This window comes from Bombina bombina, chromosome 2 (genome assembly GCF_027579735.1).
Source record: "Bombina bombina isolate aBomBom1 chromosome 2, aBomBom1.pri, whole genome shotgun sequence".
NCBI classification, from domain to species: Eukaryota; Metazoa; Chordata; class Amphibia; order Anura; family Bombinatoridae; genus Bombina; species Bombina bombina.
Window position 1 is genome coordinate 618,449,472 of NC_069500.1, and position 20,328 is coordinate 618,469,799.

A 20,328-nucleotide genomic window follows, 5' to 3' on the forward strand; every position below is an offset into this window, starting at 1 on the left:
TCTTCGAAGGAACGTTTACTTCATGATTTAGATGTGGTTCAAGCTTTGAAATTCTATCTTCAGGCTACGAAGGATTTTAGACAGACTTTGGCTATTGTTTGTTGTCTATTCTGGGAAGCGCAAGGGGCAGAAGGCTTCTGCCACTTCCCTATCTTTTTGGTTGAGGAGCATTATCTGCTTAGCATATGAAGCAGCGGGACATCAGCCTCCTCAGAGGATTACGGCTCATTCTACTAGAGCTGTGGCTTCTTCTTGTGCCTTCAAAAATGAGGCCTCTGGAGCAGATTTGTAGGGCGGCTACCTGGTCCTCCTTACATACATTTTCAAAGTTTTAAAAAATTTGACGTGTTTGCTTCGTCCGAAGCAGCTTTTGGGAGAAAGGTTTTGCAGGCTGTGGTGCCTTCAGAATAGGGTCCGCCTCTTTTTTACACTCCCGTTTTCATTCAGTGTCCTCTAGAGCTTGGGTATATGTTTCCCACAAGTAAGGAATAAAGCCATGGACTCTCCTCATATTAAGATGGAAAACATAAATGATTCTTACCTGATAATTGCCTTTCCATCTGTATGAGAAGAGTCCACGGCTCCCGCCCATTTTCTCAGATGGGCAGACCAGAATATTTGTTTGTTCTTCTTTCACCATTTATACCCTGATATTTCTCCGACTGTTCCTTGTTCCCTCGGCAGAATGACTGGGGGATGAAGGGAGTGGGGGAGGTATTTAAGCCTTTGGCTGGGGTGTCTTTGCCTCCTCCTGGTGGCCAGGTTCTGTATTCCCACAAGTAAGAAATGAAGCCGTGGACTCTCCTCATACAGATTGAAATGAAATTATCAGGTAAGCATAATTTGTTATTTACCATTCCCCAGTTTTGCATAGCTAACACATCTATAGAAATATACGTTTTACCTCTGTAATTACCTTGTATCTAAGCTTCTGCTTATCTCAGATCTTTTGACAGGCTTGCATTTAAGGCAATTAGTGCTGACTCTTAAATAAATCCACGTGCATGAGCACAATGTCATCTATATGAAACAAATGAACTAATGCCCTCTAGCTGTGAAAAACTGTCAAATGCATTCAGATAAAAGGCAGCCTTCAAGGGCTTAGAAATTAGTATATAAGCCTAGGTTTAGATTTCAACTAAGAATACCAATGAAACAAAGCAAATTTGATGATAAAAGTAAATTAGAAAGTTGGTTAAAATTACATGCTCTATCAGAATCATGAAAGTTTAATTTTGAATTTACTATCCCTTTAAATCTTAACTAGAACATAGGTGAAATAATCAGCTCAGCCATCAGCTGATTATTTCACCTGTGCTCTAGTTAAGATATAATAAATATGTAGCCTGTTAAGGGTCCGGAGGACGGCAGTTGGGAAACGCTGCTTTAAATGAATTGCTCTGTTTGTGCTGCAATATAGCCACCTCTCATGAGCCTTTTGCATCATTACACTATATCTTGTAAGGAAGTTGCTGAAGCATTTATTTCACAATTTTGTAATCACTGTTTATTTTCACTAATCTGCACGTAGGCAATTAACTTGAAGCAAGGTTTTGTTATATTTGTCTAAAATCATAAATGGATTGGGTTTACAAGAACTTGTATTGCTACATGCAAGCCACACTTAAAACATGACCACCGCGGCCAGGAGCTTGTCATGGCCAGAAAGTTTACAACCATTTGAGTGGTGATAACAAACAATAAAGGGACAGTACAGTCAAAAATAAATGTTCATGATTCAGAAAGAGTGCTCTATTTTATACAACTTTCAGTTAACTTCTGGTATCAAATGTACTCTGGCCCAGAAAATCCATCTCCTTGCAACAATTAGTTTACATTTTGTATTTAAATATATTCTTTCAATTGTTAGACATGTTTCTTTGTAATTCCTTTAATTTTAATCTTTTTTTTTTTCTTCTCTCCAAATTCCCAGGGGTTACGCCTGTGTACTATGGGTTGTTTGCACTAATGAATGAGTCGGATAGAATGTGGATTCCACCTAACCACCACTTCGTTGTAGAAGAATCTACCAGACAAAAGCTTATGTTTCGAATAAGGTACGGTACTTAAGTATTAGTGTATTATTTTGATGTCTCAGTGGTTTTGGAAATATAAAAACCACAGAGACAGAACTTTTCTTCACTTTCTGCGATGAGATTTCTTTTTAGTGAAAAATTTCTGCAGGTCATTTTTAAATAAAATTGTTAATTTGTCGGTTACACTAAAGCACAAGATCAATTGCAATGTGTTGGTTAACTGGAGAATAAAGCAATATTTAAAGTTGTATAATCTAGTGCATTGCAAATTAGCTGCAGACAAAAAAGTAATTGTAAAATGTCTCTTGAATTAATTTGTTTCCTTTTCTCTTAGTCTAACATAGAAATGTAGTAATAAAAAATTGCATTGCTCATACAAACATCTTACATTCAGAGAAAAACAGCTTTGTAGACTGAAAAGCTAGGGAACGAGCTTGCAAAAATCTCAGAGCCAGACAACAATCAATGCACTACCGTATATTTGACTATTGTCTTCAAACAGCACTTTGCTCTGGGTGCACTGTGTTAAGGAAAACTTATACAATGCAGCCAGAGAACAGCTCTGTATAAAAAGAACAGCCTAACGTGGAGCAGCACTGAAAAGTTAAAGTGCTAACAGTTCCTGTTCTTTCTGCAGACATGCTGCATTTTCTGCAATGACATCTCAGATCACTCTATGTTCTGCCTTGGGGATAAAACAAAACCAAAAAAAACAAAACTAGATTATCATTATTTCGGACTTCAAGTACACACTGCATCAGGCAGGTTTTAAAACATACTTTATTCCACAGCTCTTATTTTTGTAAGAATATAAGAGGAGTCTGTGTGGAATAAAGAGAACCTTGTTTCAGTTTGTTAAAAGAGATCAGCTGAATCCAATGAAGCAGCAGTCTTTGTATAAATATTACACTCCTATGTAAATGTGCAAAGACATGAATATTTTAAGTCTTGTTTGTGCTTCTGCTTATGCCAATGTTTATTTTTTATGGCTTAAAGGGCTAGTAGAGTCAAAATTTAAACTTTCATGATTTAGATAGATTATGTAATTTTTTATCAACTTAACAATTCACTTATTTGATATTCTTTGTTGACGACTAAACCTAGGTAGGCTGATGGGATCTTAGAAGTGTGCACATTTCTATGGCAGCTGTGTTCGTTACTATGTATAACATTGCTATAAACATTATTGCCAGCACTGCATTTTTTGGTAAATTCAAATACTCAAATTCTAGTGCAGCTAACAAACTTAATCCTGATTAGTTGGGTAATTACTTTATTAAAGTCTAGGGGGGGGAATGCTAAACCCAGTCAACTGCCCTCTCTACTACATATTCCATAAACTCTGGTGGTTAATTGTAAAAATTCACACTATATACTCCTCACAGAATATCAGGTCGCAACAAGCTCTGAAGCTATTCAACTGGAACTAAGAAATATTAAGTTGAAGTCTATGAAGTTGCAAAAAAGTAACTTTTGCTTGATATAGATTCAGTAGAATCTATATCCATACTCATTAAAAATACACAAATATGAAGTATGTTTATTTAGAATAATTTCTAAACCAGTGAGATGCGTAGAGTTACCTGCACTATTATAACAACGTAATATACAATACAAATGGTAATTTTATTTCATTAAGGTGATGAGAGTCCATGAGGCATAACTCCTGGGAATTCCACTCCTGGCCACAAGGAGGAGGCAAAGATTCCCAAAGCTCCAAGAACACTTTCATTTTCATATATCAGTCATTCCTTTAATTATTGGGAACTCTTTTACCTATGGACAGGGAACAGGAGCCTGCTCCTATGGATACATGTTTATTGTGTCTTGAGGCCCAAATTGTGTTACCTATGCAATTTTGTTCTTCATGTTTAGAAAAGACTTTGAAATTTAAAGATAATTTTTTTGTTTCTGAGCCTAATGTCTCTCAGGATGATGCTGTTCAGGCAATGCAACAGCTTTCTCCTCTAACGTCCCAAGCCTCCACGGCTTCACATACAGTGCCCTGCCGTTCCCCTCAGCCTCCTGGAGGAGTTTATTTGCCCTCAGATTTTGCTGCACAGATATCCTCTGCGGTATCAGCGGCTTTATTTGCTTTTCCCATTATGGGAATGTAGTAAGCTTAACAAATACTATGATGTTCCTTCCTCTGTGGAAGTGTTTCCTGTTCCAGACCGTGTGATGGAGTTTATTACACAGGAATGGGAGAAGCCAGAGATACCTTTCTCCCCGTCTCCTGTCTTTAAAAAGATGTTTCCTGTTGCTGAATCCATTAGAGATTCATGGAGCACAGTACCTAAAGTAGAAGGGGCTATTTCTACCCTGGCTAAGAGAACTATGATCCCTACTGAGGATAGCTGTTCCTTTAAGGATCCCATGGACAAAAAGCTGGAGGCTTATTTGACGAAGATGTATGTTCATCAAGGTCTTCAATGGCAACTTGCAGTTTGTATTGCCACAGTAGCAAGTGCAGCATCTTATTGGTGCAATGCTTTGTCTGAATTGATTTGAAAAGAGACTCCGTTGGAGGAGATACAAGATAGGATTAAGGCTCTCAAACTAGCCAACTCCTTTATCTCTGATGCTAACATGGAAGTTGTTAGACTGGGAGCCAAGATATCTGGCTTCACTGTTCTAGCCCGTTGGGCTCTGTGGCTAAAATCTTGGTCAGCTGATGTTACCTCCAAGTCCAAGCTTCTGTCGCTACCTTATAAAGGTAAGACCTTGTTTGGTGCTGGTCTGGCAGAAATAATTTCTGAAATTATGGGTGGAAAGGGGTCCTTTCTACCAAAAGACAAGAAGAATAGACCTAAAGGACGTCAAAGTAATTTTCGTTCTTTTCGTAACTTCAAAGGTCCAAAGCCTTTCGCTCCCTCCTCTAAGCAGGAGCAGTCCAAGTCTTCTTGGAGACCCAGTCAGAGAAACCCTCAGCTGAGACTAAGTCAGCATGAAGGATCTGCCCCTGGTCCGGGAATGGATCAGGTGGAGGGCAGACTATCCTTTTTTGTCAAGAATGGATATGAGATGTCCCAGATCCTTGGGCTGTGGACATAGTATCTCAGGGTTACAAAAATAGAATTAAAATCTCATCCTCCCAAGGGCAGATTTCACCTCTCAAGGTTATCTGCTGATCAGGTAAAAAGAGAGGCAGTCTTACAGTGTGTTCAGGACCTTTCCTCCCTGGGAGTGATTGTTCCATTTCAAGTAAGAGAACAAGGTCTGGCATTTTATTCAAACCTGTTTGTGGTTCCCAAAAAAGAGGGAACTCTTCGACCCATTGTAGACCTAAAGTGTCTCAACAAGTTTCTCAGGGTTCCATCCTTTAAAATGGAAACCATTTGTTCAATTCTTCCCTTGGTCCAAGAAGGTCAGTTCATGATGACCATAGACTTGAAGGATGCATATCTTCATGTTCCTATCCACAGGGATTATCAACAGTTCCTGAGATTTGCTTTTCTAGACATGCACTTTCAGTTTATTGCTCTTCTGTTTGGCCTTGCCACAGTTCCCAGAATTTTCTCAAAGGTTCTGGGGGCTCTCTTGGCAGTTGTCAGATCTCAGCGAATTGCGGTGGTGCCTTATCTGGACAACATATTGGTTCAGGCGCCATCTTTTTAACAAGCAAACTCTCATACAAAGATCTTGTTGTCTTTTCTACGTTCCCACGGATGGAAACTGAATCTGGAGATGAGTTCCCTTGTTCCAGCTACAAGGGTCTGTTTCTTAGGGACAATCTTAGATTCCCTATCTATGATGATTTTCTGATGGTGGTCAGAAAATCCAAGCTTCTCTCCTCTTGCCTCTCTCTACATTCTACTGTTCCGCCATCAGTGGCTCATTGTATGGAGGTAATTGGCCTGATGGTCGCTTCCATGGACATCCTTCCCTTTGCTCGATTCCATTTGAGAACTCTGCAGTTATGTATGCTCAGACAATGGAACGGAGAACATTCAGCTCTATCTCAGAGGATAGATCTGGTACAGTTGACAAGAAATTCTCTCTTGTGGTGGATTTCTTTCATGTAATTAGCAAGAGTCCATGAGCTAGTGACGTATGGGATATACATTCCTACCAGGAGGGGCAAAGTTTCCCAAACCTTAAAATGCCTATAAATACACCCCTCACCACACCCACAATTCAATTTTACAAACTTTGCCTCCCGTGGAGGTGGTGAAGTAAGTTTGTGCTTAAGATTCTTCGTTGAAATGCGCTTCGCAACAGGTTGAAGCCCGGTTTTCCTCTCAGAGTGCAGCGAATGTCAAAGAGATGTGAAGAAAGTATTGCCTATTTGAATACAATGGTCTAATGGTCTACCTCTAGGGGATCTATTTCATAGGTTCTCTGTTATCGGTCGTAGAGATTTCTTCTCCTACCTCCCTTTTCAGATCGACAATATACTCCTTATATACCATTACCTCTACTGATTCTCGTTTCAGTACTGGTTTGGCCATCTACTACATGTAGAGGAGTGTCCTGGGGTAAGTAAATCTTATTTTTTGTGACACTCTGCGCTATGGTTGGGCACTTTATATGTAAAGTTCTAAATATATGTCTTTAAACTTATATTTGCCATGATTCAGGATAATCAGTATTCCTTTATAAATTCAGACTGTCAGTTTCATTATTTGGGATAATGCATTTTAATTCAATTTATTTTTCATTACCTTGAAAATTTTCAGTTGACCATTTTTCCCTGCGTGCTGTTGGGTGGCAGAAAATGTTTCTTTTTATTGTGTCATTCTTGGCGCAGACTTTTTTGGCGCAAAAAATTTTGTCATTTCCGGCGCCGTAGTTGACGCCGGAAGTTGTATTCTGTAAACGTAATTTTTGACGCATGTGTATTCAGACATTTTTTTCCCGCCAAAAAATGTGGGCATCAGTTTCGGCATCGGAGGATGTGGCGTCATACTTGTCGCCAAAAAATATGGGCGTTGTATTTAGCACCAATAATGTGGGTGTCATATTTGGCGCCAAAAAAAAATGTGGGCGTTTTTTTGTTCCATTTTTTTCTCACATTATTTAAACCTCACTTTTTTATTTGCTTCTGGTTTTTTAGAAGCTTATTATTTTGCATTCTTTTCCCATTCCTGAAACTGTCATTTAAGGAATTTGATAATTTTGCTTTAATTTTGTTTTTTTCTATTACATATTGCAAGATTTCACTGTTCCTGTTTCAAAAACGTTCTAAGGGATTCCTGTTGACCGAGTTCAGTCCTACCAAAGCTAAGTTCATTTATTTTAAATGTTATGAATGTTTTTCTTTAGCTATGGTTTGTAATAAGTTATCATGATAAACTTTTACATGCAGAATCCGTTAGTATTTATGCTTTATATATTTGCTATTCCTTTTACATCTTATGTACAAGAATTACTTAGAAGATTTATAAGAATATTTTTCTGATTCTATTTTAAAGGCTTTGTCTGACATCGTGCCTTCTAATAAAATTTTTAGGTCTTTTTCAAACTTCTTTTTTAATTATTGAAGTTTCAAATGACCAACAACATAATGATTTATCCTTCTCTGATGATGTTTTTTCTCATTCAGAATTTTCTTCATCAGATATTGACACTAACAAATCTACTTTTTTATTTTTTTATTAAAGTACATTTGTTCTTTGTTGAAAAGGTGTTGATTATTTTGGATATTAAGGTAATTAGTTCTTTTTCAAGACTAACTAACATTTTATTTCTGAATATTTATTCTTCTGTATTTTCAGAGGTTTTTTCCAGTTCCTCATACTAGGGAATGGAATAGGCTGAGAATTTTCTTTTATTCCTTCTTTAAAGGTTTTAAACTATATTCTTTGCCGGCAGTTAAATTCATTTTGAAGGTTCTCCAATTTAATGGGGCTATCTCTACTCCTGCTAATTATGCTATTGTTTTCTATAGCAAAATAGTATTTATTTTCCTTTAGATGGTTGTATCTTATTTAAGGAAAATTATTTATTTTCAGGTACTTTTCTTGGACCTGTGATTTATTTGAATGATGTTGCAATTGCTTCATTTTTTCTGTTTACTTTAAAATCAAGTATCAGATTATGATTTATTTTAGCATTGTTAAGGACAAAATCTACTAGACTAGGTGCTGTTGCATTTGTCTTATTGTTTTGCATTTGTTGATTATGCAAGTTCAGAATGTTGTGATTTTTAAAAAAAATCCATATTTCTTTTTTTCTAACATAATCAATTATTTGGTTTATAATTGGATTCAATTCTTAACTGTTACTCTGGGCTTCATGATTGAGTTCCAAGCCTAAACTTTAAGCTTATATTAGTTTGGTTGTTCTTATTAAGGAACAAATTCCCAAGTAACATGTTTTTAATTGGAAATCTTTTAGTTCAAAATCAGCTCCCTAAAATTGCAATGTATGTGCCGTATTCCAGCTTTGCTGGTAAGGGGCAGGTTAAGATTTTTTTTAAATTTGTTGTTTTACAAATTTCTTTGATTTTGGATACAGAATTAAGTTCAGAGTAAAACCGTCTGTGAGAAGTCTTTTTTCTTCTGTTATGTGTGATCAGTCCACGGGTCATCATTACTTCTGGGATATAACTCCTCCCCAACAGGAAATGCAAGAGGATTCACCCAGCAGAGCTGCATATAGCTCCTCCCCTCTACGTCAGTCCCAGTCATTCTCTTGCACCCAACGACTAGATAGGATGTGTGAGAGGACTATGGTGATTATACTTAGTTTTTATGACTTCAATCAAAAGTTTGTTATTTTACAATAGCACCGGAGCGTGTTATTACTTCTCTGGCAGAGTTTGAGGAAGAATCTACCAGAGTTTTTTACTATGATTTTAACCGGAGTAGTTAAGATCATATTGCTGTTCTCGGCCATCTGAGGGAGGTAAAAGCTTCAGATCAGGGGACAGCGGGCAGATGAATCTGCATTGAGGTATGTAGCAGTTTTTATTTTCTGAATGGAATTGATGAGAAAATCCTGCCATACCGTTATAATGACATGTATGTATACACTTCAGTATTCTGGGGATGGTATTTCACCGGAACTACTCTGTTAAAAGTCACTAATCCTTTTAATAAGTATTTATCATGTTAAACGTTTTTGCTGGAATGTAGAATCGTTTACATTTCTGAGGTACTGAGTGAATAAATATTTGGGCATTATTTTCCACTTGGCAGTTGTTTGGTTTTAATTGTGACAGTTTCGTTTCTCTTCACTGCTGTGTGTGAGGGGGAGGGGCCGTTTTTGGCGCTCTTTGCTACGCATCAAAAAATTCCAGTCAGTTACTCTTATATTTCCTGCATGATCCGGTTCATCTCTGACAGATCTCAGGGGTCTTCAAACTTCTTTGGAGGGAGGTAGATTCTCTCAGCAGAGCTGTGAGAATTTTATATTGACTGTGAATAAAAACGTTGCTCTGTAATTTTTATGTCAAATTTAATTATTGTTATTTTACTAATGGGAACAAACCTTTGCTAAAAGTTGTGTTGTTTTAAAGTTTGATGCTATAACTGTTTTTCAGTTCATTATTTCAACTGTCATTTAATCGTTTAGTACCTCTTTGAGGCACAGTACGTTTTTGCTAAAAAAGATTATAACCAAGTTGCAAGTTTATTGCTAGTGTGTTAAACATGTCTGACTCAGAGGAAGATATCTGTGTCATTTGTTCCAATGCCAAGGTGGAGCCCAATATAAATTTATGTACTAACTGTATTGATGCTACTTTAAATAAAAGTCAATCTGTACAATTTGAACAAATTTCACCAAACAGCGAGGGGAGAGTTATGCCGACTAACTCGCCTCACGCGGCAGTACCTGCATCTCCCGCCCGGGAGGTGCGTGATATTATGGCGCCTAGTACATCTGGGCGGCCATTACAGATAACATTACAAGATATGGCTACTGTTATGACTGAAGTTTTGTCTAAATTACCAGAACTAAGAGGCAAGCGTGATCACTCTGGGGTGAGAACAGAGTGCGCTGACAATACTAGGGCCATGTCTGATACTGCGTCACAGCTTGCAGAGCATGAGGACGGAGAGCTTCATTCTGTGGGTGACGGTTCTGATCCAAACAGATTGGATTCAGATATTTCAAATTTTAAATTTAAATTGGAGAACCTCCGTGTATTACTAGGGGAGGTCTTAGCAGCTCTCAATGATTGTAACACCGTTGCAATACCAGAGAAACTGTGTAGGTTGGATAAATACTTTGCGGTACCGGCGAGTACTGACGTTTTTCCTATACCTAAGAGACTAACTGAAATTGTTACTAAGGAGTGGGATAGACCCGGTGTGCCGTTCTCACCCCCTCCAATATTTAGAAAGATGTTTCCAATAGACGCCACCACTCGGGACTTATGGCAAACGGTCCCTAAGGTGGAGGGAGCAGTTTCTACTTTAGCTAAGCGTACCACTATCCCGGTGGAGGATAGCTGTGCTTTTTCAGATCCAATGGATAAAAAATTAGAGGGTTACCTTAAGAAAATGTTTGTTCAACAAGGTTTTATATTGCAACCCCTTGCATGTATCGCGCCGATTACGGCTGCGGCAGCATTTTGGATTGAGTCTCTGGAAGAGAACCTTAGTTCATCTACGCTAGACGACATTACGGACAGGCTTAGAGTCCTTAAACTAGCTAATTCATTCATTTCGGAGGCCGTAGTACATTTAACCAAACTTACGGCTAAGAACTCAGGATTCGCCATACAGGCACGTAGGGCGCTGTGGTTAAAATCCTGGTCAGCTGATGTTACTTCTAAGTCCAAATTACTTAATATACCTTTCAAGGGGCAGTCTTTATTTGGGCCCGGTTTGAAAGAAATTATCGCTGACATTACAGGAGGTAAGGGCCACGCCCTACCTCAAGACAAAGCCAAAGCTAAGGCTAGACAGTCTAATTTTCGTCCCTTTCGGAATTTCAAAACAGGAGCAGCATCAACCTCCACTGCACCAAAACAGGAGGGAGCTGTTGCTCGTTACAGGCAAGGCTGGAAGCCTAACCAGTCCTGGAACAAGAGCAAGCAGGCCAGGAAACCTGCTGCTGCCCCAAAGACAGCATGAACCGAGAGCCCCCGATCCGGGACCGGATCTAGTGGGGGGCAGACTTTCTCTCTTCGCCCAGGCCTGGGCAAGAGATGTTCAGGATTCCTGGGCGCTAGAGATCATATCTCAGGGATACCTTCTAGACTTCAAATTATCTCCCCCAAGAGGGAGATTTCATCTGTCAAGGTTGTCAACAAACCAGATAAAGAAAGAAGCGTTTCTACGCTGTGTACAAGATCTGTTATTAATGGGAGTGATCCATCCGGTTCCGCGGTCGGAACAAGGACAAGGGTTCTACTCAAACCTGTTTGTGGTTCCCAAAAAAGAGGGAACTTTCAGGCCAATCTTAGATTTAAAGATTCTAAACAAATTCCTAAGAGTTCCATCGTTCAAAATGGAAACTATTCGGACAATCTTACCCATGATCCAAAAGGGTCAGTACATGACCACAGTGGATTTAAAAGATGCTTACCTTCACATACCGATTCACAAAGATCATCACCGGTATCTAAGGTTTGCCTTCTTAGACAGGCACTACCAGTTTGTAGCTCTTCCATTCGGATTGGCTACGGCTCCAAGAATCTTCACAAAGGTTCTGGGTGCCCTTCTGGCGGTACTAAGACCGCGAGGGATTTCGGTAGCTCCGTACCTAGACGACATTCTAATACAAGCTTCAAGCTTTCAAACTGCCAAGTCTCATACAGAGTTAGTTCTGGCATTTCTAAGGTCGCATGGATGGAAAGTGAACGAAAAGAAGAGTTCTTTTTTTCCTCTCACAAGAGTTCCATTCTTGGGGACTCTTATAGATTCTGTAGAAATGAAGATTTACCTGACAGAAGACAGGTTAACAAAGCTTCAAAATGCATGCCGTGTCCTTCATTCCATTCAACACCCGTCAGTAGCTCAATGCATGGAGGTGATCGGCTTAATGGTAGCGGCAATGGACATAGTACCTTTTGCACGCCTACACCTCAGACCGCTGCAATTGTGCATGCTAAGTCAGTGGAATGGGGATTACTCAGATTTGTCCCCTACTCTGAATCTGAATCAAGAGACCAGAAATTCTCTTCTATGGTGGCTTTATCGGCCACACCTGTCCAGGGGGATGCCATTCAGCAGGCCAGACTGGACAATTGTAACAACAGACGCCAGCCTACTAGGTTGGGGCGCTGTCTGGAATTCTCTGAAGGCTCAGGGACTATGGAATCAGGAGGAGAGTCTCCTTCCAATAAACATTCTGGAATTGAGAGCAGTTCTCAATGCCCTTCTGGCTTGGCCCCAATTAACAACTCGGGGGTTCATCAGGTTTCAGTCGGACAACATCACGACTGTAGCTTACATCAACCATCAGGGAGGGACAAGAAGCTCCCTAGCAATGATGGAAGTATCAAAGATAATTCGCTGGGCAGAGTCTCACTCTTGCCACCTGTCAGCAATCCACATCCCGGGAGTGGAGAACTGGGAGGCGGATTTCTTGAGTCGCCAGACTTTTCATCCGGGGGAGTGGGAACTTCATCCGGAGGTCTTTGCCCAAATACTTCGACGTTGGGGCAAACCAGAGATAGATCTCATGGCGTCTCGCCAGAACGCCAAACTTCCTCACTACGGGTCCAGATCCAGGGATCCGGGAGCGGTTCTGATAGATGCTTTGACAGCACCTTGGAACTTCGGGATGGCTTATGTGTTTCCACCCTTCCCGTTGCTTCCTCGATTGATTGCCAAAATCAAACAGGAGAGAGCATCAGTGATTCTAATAGCGCCTGCATGGCCACGCAGGACTTGGTTTGCAGATCTAGTGGACATGTCATCCTGTCCGCCTTGGTCTCTACCTCTAAGACAGGACCTTCTGATACAGGGTCCATTCAAACATCAAAATCTAACTTCTCTGAAGCTGACTGCTTGGAAATTGAACGCTTGATTTTATCAAAACGTGGTTTTTCTGAGTCGGTTATTGATACCCTGATACAGGCTAGGAAGCCTGTTACCAGAAGGATTTACCATAAAATATGGCGTAAATACCTATACTGGTGCGAATCCAAAGGTTACTCCTGGAGTAAGGTTAGGATCGCTAGGATATTGTCCTTTCTACAAGAAGGTTTAGAAAAGGGTTTATCAGCTAGTTCATTAAAGGGACAGATTTCGGCTCTGTCCATCTTGTTACACAGGCGTCTGTCAGAAAATCCAGACGTCCAGGCCTTTTGTCAGGCTTTAGCTAGGATCAAGCCTGTGTTTAAAGCTGTTGCTCCGCCATGGAGTTTAAACTTAGTTCTTAACGTTTTACAGGGTGTTCCGTTTGAACCCCTTCATTCCATTGATATAAAATTGTTATCTTGGAAAGTTCTGTTTTTAATGGCTATTTCCTCGGCTCGAAGAGTCTCTGAGTTATCAGCCTTACATTGTGATTCTCCTTATCTGATTTTTCACTCAGACAAGGTAGTTCTGCGTACTAAACCTGGGTTCTTACCTAAGGTAGTCACTAACAGGAATATCAATCAAGAGATTGTTGTTCCATCCTTGTGTCCAAATCCTTCTTCAAAGAAGGAACGTCTTCTACACAATCTGGATGTAGTTCGTGCCCTCAAGTTCTACTTGCAGGCAACTAAAGATTTTCGCCAAACTTCTTCCCTGTGTGTCGTTTATTCTGGACAGAGGAGAGGTCAAAAAGCTTCTGCTACCTCTCTCTCTTTTTGGCTTCGTAGCATAATACGTTTAGCCTATGAGACTGCTGGACAGCAGCCTCCTGAAAGAATTACAGCTCACTCCACTAGAGCTGTGGCTTCCACTTGGGCCTTTAAGAATGAGGCCTCTGTTGAACAGATTTGCAAGGCTGCAACTTGGTCTTCGCTTCATACTTTTTCCAAATTTTCCAAATTTGACACTTTTGCTTCTTCGGAGGCTATTTTTGGGAGAAAGGTTCTTCAGGCAGTGGTTCCTTCTGTATAATGAGCCTGCCTATCCCTCCCGTCATCCGTGTACTTTTGCTTTGGTATTGGTATCCCAGAAGTAATGATGACCCGTGGACTGATCACACATAACAGAAGAAAACATAATTTATGCTTACCTGATAAATTCCTTTCTTCTGTTGTGTGATCAGTCCACGGCCCGCCCTGTTTTAAGGCAGGTAAATATCTTTTAAATTATACTCCAGTCACCACTTCACCCTTGGTTACTCCTTTCTCGTTGATTCTTGGTCGAATGACTGGGACTGACGTAGAGGGGAGGAGCTATATGCAGCTCTGCTGGGTGAATCCTCTTGCATTTCCTGTTGGGGAGGAGTTATATCCCAGAAGTAATGATGACCCGTGGACTGATCACACAACAGAAGAAAGGAATTTATCAGGTAAGCATAAATTATGTTTTTTTTTCGTTAAGTGTGTTTCAGTCCTATATATTTTAGGATAATGTTGAAGCGCAGGCTGATCACCATTGGGGCTCAAGTGCTGCTCAGACCTGGAATCTTCTGGGGTGTTTCTTCCAGTTCCATTTTTAGGAACTGGGTTTTGGGGTTTTATTAAAACTATTCATTGTTCCAAAGATAGAAAATATTTTTGTTATATAAATGTATCATCTTTTAGATTGGTATTTATATGGTCTATTTTTGTTGGTCAGTGATGGCTTTATTTGTTTTCATTAGATACAATAGATGCATATCTTCATTTTCTGTTTTCATTCAGATTATTTTCTGAGGCTGTGGAATCTCATATGATTCAACTTTGTTCTTTCAGGACATAGTTAGAGGTTCTTTTTTTCAAAAGCTCTTGATTCCTCACACAAGGGTCACCTATTTTAGGTTTCCAGATAGTTTGGATCACTGTCTTTGTCTCTAAACAGACAAGTGTCAATTTTGGGTTCCGTCTGTCGGTACCTTTAGTCTCTATTATTTCCTTCAGTTGCTATATATGCATGGAAGTTTTAGGTTTTATGACTGCAGCGTTGGATTCAATTCCCTTGCTCATTTTTTAGAAAGCCTTTCCAGTTTTTTATGCTGGACAATGGTGCAGGGATTCTAGGATTTTATATTTTAAATCTTCAGATCCTAATGTTTAACTATCTGTTTTGATGGTTAAGATCACCATCATTTAGTTCTACAGGTTTCTTCGTTTCTTTCAACCTGGGCCATGATCTTTACAGATGTGAGTCTTTTTGGTTGGGAGGCTGTCTGAGGATCTCTGTCAGCACAAGGGGTTTGGAAATCTCAGGAGGCGAGTTTACCATTTGTTATTTTTAGAACTCTGTGCTTTCTCAGAGTTCTTCAGTTAGTTTATTTTGAAGAAGAGATGTTTATTGTTTTTCAGACAATGTCACAACTGTGGTGTATGTCAATCATCAGGGTGGGACTATCAGTCCTTAGGCTGGGACAGAAGTATCTTGGATATTTGCTTGGGCTAAATCCAGCTCCTATCTAAATTCTGTGGTTTTTTCCCCAGGTATAGACATTTGGGAAGCGGATTATCTCTGTTAATCAAGCTTTACTTCCGGGAGAATGGTCTCTCTTACCCAGATATGTTTTTCGTTTTTCAGATGTAAGAGTTTCCAGAATTAGATCTGTTGGCATCTCATCTGAATAAGAACTTCCCAGGGGCCTATTCAGGCCCGGGGATCTTCAGGCGGAAGTAGTGTATGCATTGATATTTCCTTGGGATTATCATTTTGCCTACATCTTTCCGCCTCTAGTTCTTTTTCCAAAAGTAATTTCCAAAATTCTAATGGAGTGTTTGTTTGTACTGCTGGTGGCTCCAGCATGGCCTCTCCGGTTTTGGTATTCGGATCTCATTTGGATGGCCAGTTGCCAACCTTGGACACTTCCGTTAAGACCAGACCTTCTTTCATAAGGCTTATTTTTCCATCAAGATCTCAAATCATTAAATTTGAAGGGATGGAGATTGAACGTTTGTTTTTTTAGTCATAGAGGTTCTCTGACTTATTGATTAATACTGTGTTTCAGGCTCGTAAATCTGTCTTTAGAAAGATTTATTATCGAGTTTGGAAGACCTACATTTCTTAGTATTTTTCTCAATTTGGTGCTGAGGGCTTTTTAGGCTCCTCCGTTTGACCCTATGCATTTTCTGAACATAAATTACTTTCTTGGAAAGTATTGTTCCTTTTGACTATCTCTTCTGCTAGAAGAGTTTCTGAGTTATCTGCTCTTTCTTGTGAAATTCTTTTTCTGATTTTTTATCAGAATAAGGCAGTGTTGCTTTCTGATATTCATCATTTTGTTCAGGTTTTGATTCGTATCAAACCTGTCATTAAGCCAATTTCTCTTTCTCTTCCATTTGAGCATATGCTTGCTATGGACATTAATTACTTTCATGGAAAGTATTGTTTTTTTTGGACATTTCTTCAGCTAGTTCAGTTTTTTAATTATCTGTTTTTTCTTGTGAATCTTTTTTTTCTGATTTTTTCATCAGGGTAAGGTGGTTTTTGCTGTCCTCATTTCATTTTTTACCTAAAGTTGTAAATTCTAACAACATTAGGGAGGAATTATTGTTTTCCTAAAACTTCTTTGGTCAGATTCTTACATTCTTTGGATATGGTAAGAGTTTTAAATCCTATGTTGAAGCTATTCAGATTTCAGATAGACTTCTAGTCTGTTTTGTTATCTTTTCTGGTTTTAGGAAGGTCAAAAGGCTTCTGCCATTTATTTGGCATCTTGTTTAAACTTTTGATTCATCATGCTTATTTGGAGTCGGGTGGATTCCCGTCTCGGAGGATTACGGCTCATTCTACTAGGTAAGTTTCTACTTCCTGGGCTTTTTAAGAATGAAGCTTCTGTTGATCAGATTTGCAAAGTAATGTCTTGGTCTTCTTTTGCATCTTTTTTCTATATTCTACCTTTTTTGTTGTTTTCTCTTCTTTAGAAGTAGTTTTGGTAGAATGGTACTTCAGGCAGCTGTTTCAGTTTGATTCTACTGCTTATAATTTCAGTTTTTTTCATTATAAAAATTGAAACTTTTTGATTTGGGTAGTGGATAAATTTTTCAGCGGAATTGGCTGTCTTTATTTTATCCCTCCCTCTCTAGTGACTCTTGCGTGGAAGCTCCACATCTTGGGTATCTGCTATCCCATACGTCACTAGCTCATGGACTCTTGCTAATTACATGAAAGAAAACATAATTTATGTAAGAACTTACCTGATAAATTCATTTCTTTCATATTAGCAAGAGTTCATGAGGCCCACCCTTTTTTGTGGTGGTTATGATTTTTTTTGTATAAAGCACAATTATTCCAATTCCTAAAAAATTAGGAATTTATCAGGTAAGTTCTTACATAAATTATGTTTTTTAAGGATCATCTGTCTCAGGGCACATGCTTCCGGAGACCTTCCTGGGTGATTGTGACATTCTAGGCTTGGGAGCAGTATGGGACTCGTTAAAGACTCAGGGCCTATGGACTGCGGGAGGAGTCTGTTCTCCCCATAAACATCTTGGAGTTGAGAGCGAACTACAATGCTCTGATGGCTTGGCCTCAATTGTCCTTAGCCCGGTTTATCAGGTTACAATTGGACAACATCACCTCAGTGGCTTACATCAACCACCAGGGGGGAACTCGGAGTTCCTTAGCCATGAAGGAGGTGGCACAGATTATTTAGTGGGCGGAAGCTCACAATTGTTTTCTATCTGCTATCCACATTCCAGGAGTGGACAAGTCTGAGGCGGATTTTCTGATCAGACAGAGATTTTATCCCAGGGAGTGGGCTCTCCATCCAGAGGTGTTCTCCAGGCTAACCCTCAAGTAGGGGGTGCCGGAGTTAGATCTGATGGCGTCTCGTTAGAACGCCAAGCTTCCAAGGTATCGTTTAAGGTCAAGAGATCCTTAGGCCGCTCTTATAGATGCTCTGGTGGTCCCTTGGGAATTCAGTCTAGCATACCTGTTTCCTCCGTTCGCGGCTCCTTCCACGAGTCATTGCTCATATCAAACAGGAGAGAGTGTCTGTATTTCTAATAGCTCCTGCTTGGCCTCGCAGGATCTGGTATGCACACCTTGTGAAGATGTCATCTTTTCCTCCTTGGAGGTTACCTCTGAGGAAGGACTTTGTAACTCAGGGTCCTTTCCTCCATCCAAATCTCATTTCTCTAAAGCTGACTACTTGGAGATTGAACGCATAGTTCTGACTAAGCGTGGGTTTTCTGAATCGTTATTGATACCATGCTCCAGTCTCGCAAGCCTGGTATGGTGTAAATACCTTTTATTGGTGTGAATCGAAGGGCTACTCTTGGAGTAGGGTCAGGATTCCTAGAATATTGTCTTTTCTCCAGGAAGGTCTGGAGAAAGGGTTGCCAGTCAGATCTCTGAAAGGTCAGATTTCTGCATTATCTATTCTTTTACATAAGCTTTGGATGTGCCGGATATTCAATCTTTTCATCAGTCCCTGGTCTCCTCGGCTTTGCAGTGTGATTCGCCTTGCCTTATTTTTCATGCGGGTAAGGCGATTCTTCATACTAAGTTTGGGTTTCTCTCTAAGGTGGTTTTGGATAGGAATATTAATCAGGAAATTGTTGTTCCTTCTCTCTGTCCTAATCTTTCTTCTCATAAGGAACGTCTGTTGCACAACTTGGATGTTGTGCATGCTCTAAAATTCTACCTACAGGCTACTAAGGATTTTCGCCAGTCTTCTGTCCTGTTTATTTGTTTCTCTGGAAAGCGTAGGGGTCAGAAGGCTACTTCTACTTCTCTTTCCCTCTGGTTGATAAGGATGATTCATTTTGCATATGAGACTGCTGGACAGCAGCCTCCTGAGAGAATTACTGCTCATTCCACTATGGCTGTCTCCTCTTTTTGGGCTTTCAAAAATTAAGCTTCTGTGGAACAGATTTGCAAGGCTGCAACATTGTCCTCTCTGCATACTTTTTCCAAATTTTCCAAATTTGATACTTTTGCCTTGGCTGAGGCCTCTTTTGGGAGAAAGGTTCTTCAATCGGTGGTGCCTTCTGTTTAAGTCTGCCTGTCTTGTTCTCCCTCCCTGTTCATTCTGTGTCCTCTAGCTTGGGTATTGGTTTCCACTAGTAATTGTAATGACGTTGTGGACTCTCCATGTCTTAGGAAAGAAAATAAAATGTATGCTTACCTTTTTTATTTCTTCTATGATAAGCGCTTCTAAGCATTCTGAAGCCCAATTCCTCGGAGTACAGCGTTTGTCAGAGGGATGTGAAGAGAGTAACGCCTATTGATTTTATGGTTTCCCTCATGGGAAATCTTTTCAAGGGTTCTCTGTTATCAGTCGTAGGGATTCATCTCCTACCTCCCTTTTCAGATAGACTATATACTCTTATATACCACTACCTCTGCTGATTGTTTTCAGTACTGGTTTGGCTATCTGCTATATGTGGATGGGTGTTTTATGCTATCAATGTTTCTACATGTACAATAACATTTACTGTTTTTTTACATATTCAGTTCATGTACTTGATTTCTTCTGCAAACATCACATGTTGTTGCTTATATCATAAAAGGTTATCACTGTTATTATGCCTTTAAGTAAACTTACCAGGTCTTTTCAAAATTGGAGGTGTTGATTAACCTAGCTCTAGGTGTATGCCTATATTGCTCCTAAAATGAATGAGGTACCTAGCTACCCCAGAAAGAGTTTGAGATATAATTTAGAAGCGCACTAAAAAAGGCTGGGGCAGATTAGAGTACAATGTGTGCAAAGTTCGTGATTATATTTTAAAACATATATTAGTACAATTTTAAGTAGATTGCTGTGTCAGAGCTCTCGGCATTACAGTATGACTCTCCTTATCTGATTTTTCATTCAGATAAGGTAGTTTTACGTACAAAGTTAGAGTTTCTGACCGGAACATTAATCAGGAGATTGTTGTTCCTTCCTTGTGTCCTAATCCTCTTCAGAAGGAACGGCTTCTACACAATTTGGACGTGGTACGTGCTCTAAAATTCTATTTACAGGCGACTAAGGATTTTCTTCAGTCTTCTGCTTTATTTGTGGTTTTCTCTGGAAAACGTAAGGGACAGAAAGCTACGGCTACTTCTCTTTCTTTGTGGCTGAAGAGTATCCTACGTTTTGCCTATGAAACTGCTGGACAGCAACCTCCAGAGAGAGTTAAGGCTCATTCCATGAGGGCTGTTGCTTCCTCATGGGCATTCTAAAATGAAGCTTCTATGGAACAGATTTGCAAGGCTGCAACTTGGTCCTCTTCACACTTTTTCAAAATTCTATAAATTTGACAATTTTGCCTCAGCTGAGGCCGCTTTTGGGAGAAAGGTTCTTCAAGCAGTGGTGCCATCCGTTTAGGTTTCCTGTCTTGTCCCTCCCTTATCATCTG

At 39.8% G+C, this 20,328-nt stretch overlaps 1 protein-coding gene across 1 annotated transcript in view; it reads left to right on the forward strand.

Annotated features, from left to right (window-relative positions):
* The window catches only part of JAK2 (Janus kinase 2), a 737,012-nt gene that overhangs the window by 238,687 nt on the left and 477,997 nt on the right, over positions 1–20,328 (forward strand). The window contains exon 3 of the mRNA XM_053702553.1: positions 1,934–2,057. Coding sequence (XP_053558528.1) covers positions 1,934–2,057 — 124 coding nt within the window. The remainder of the gene's footprint in view (positions 1–1,933; positions 2,058–20,328) is intronic.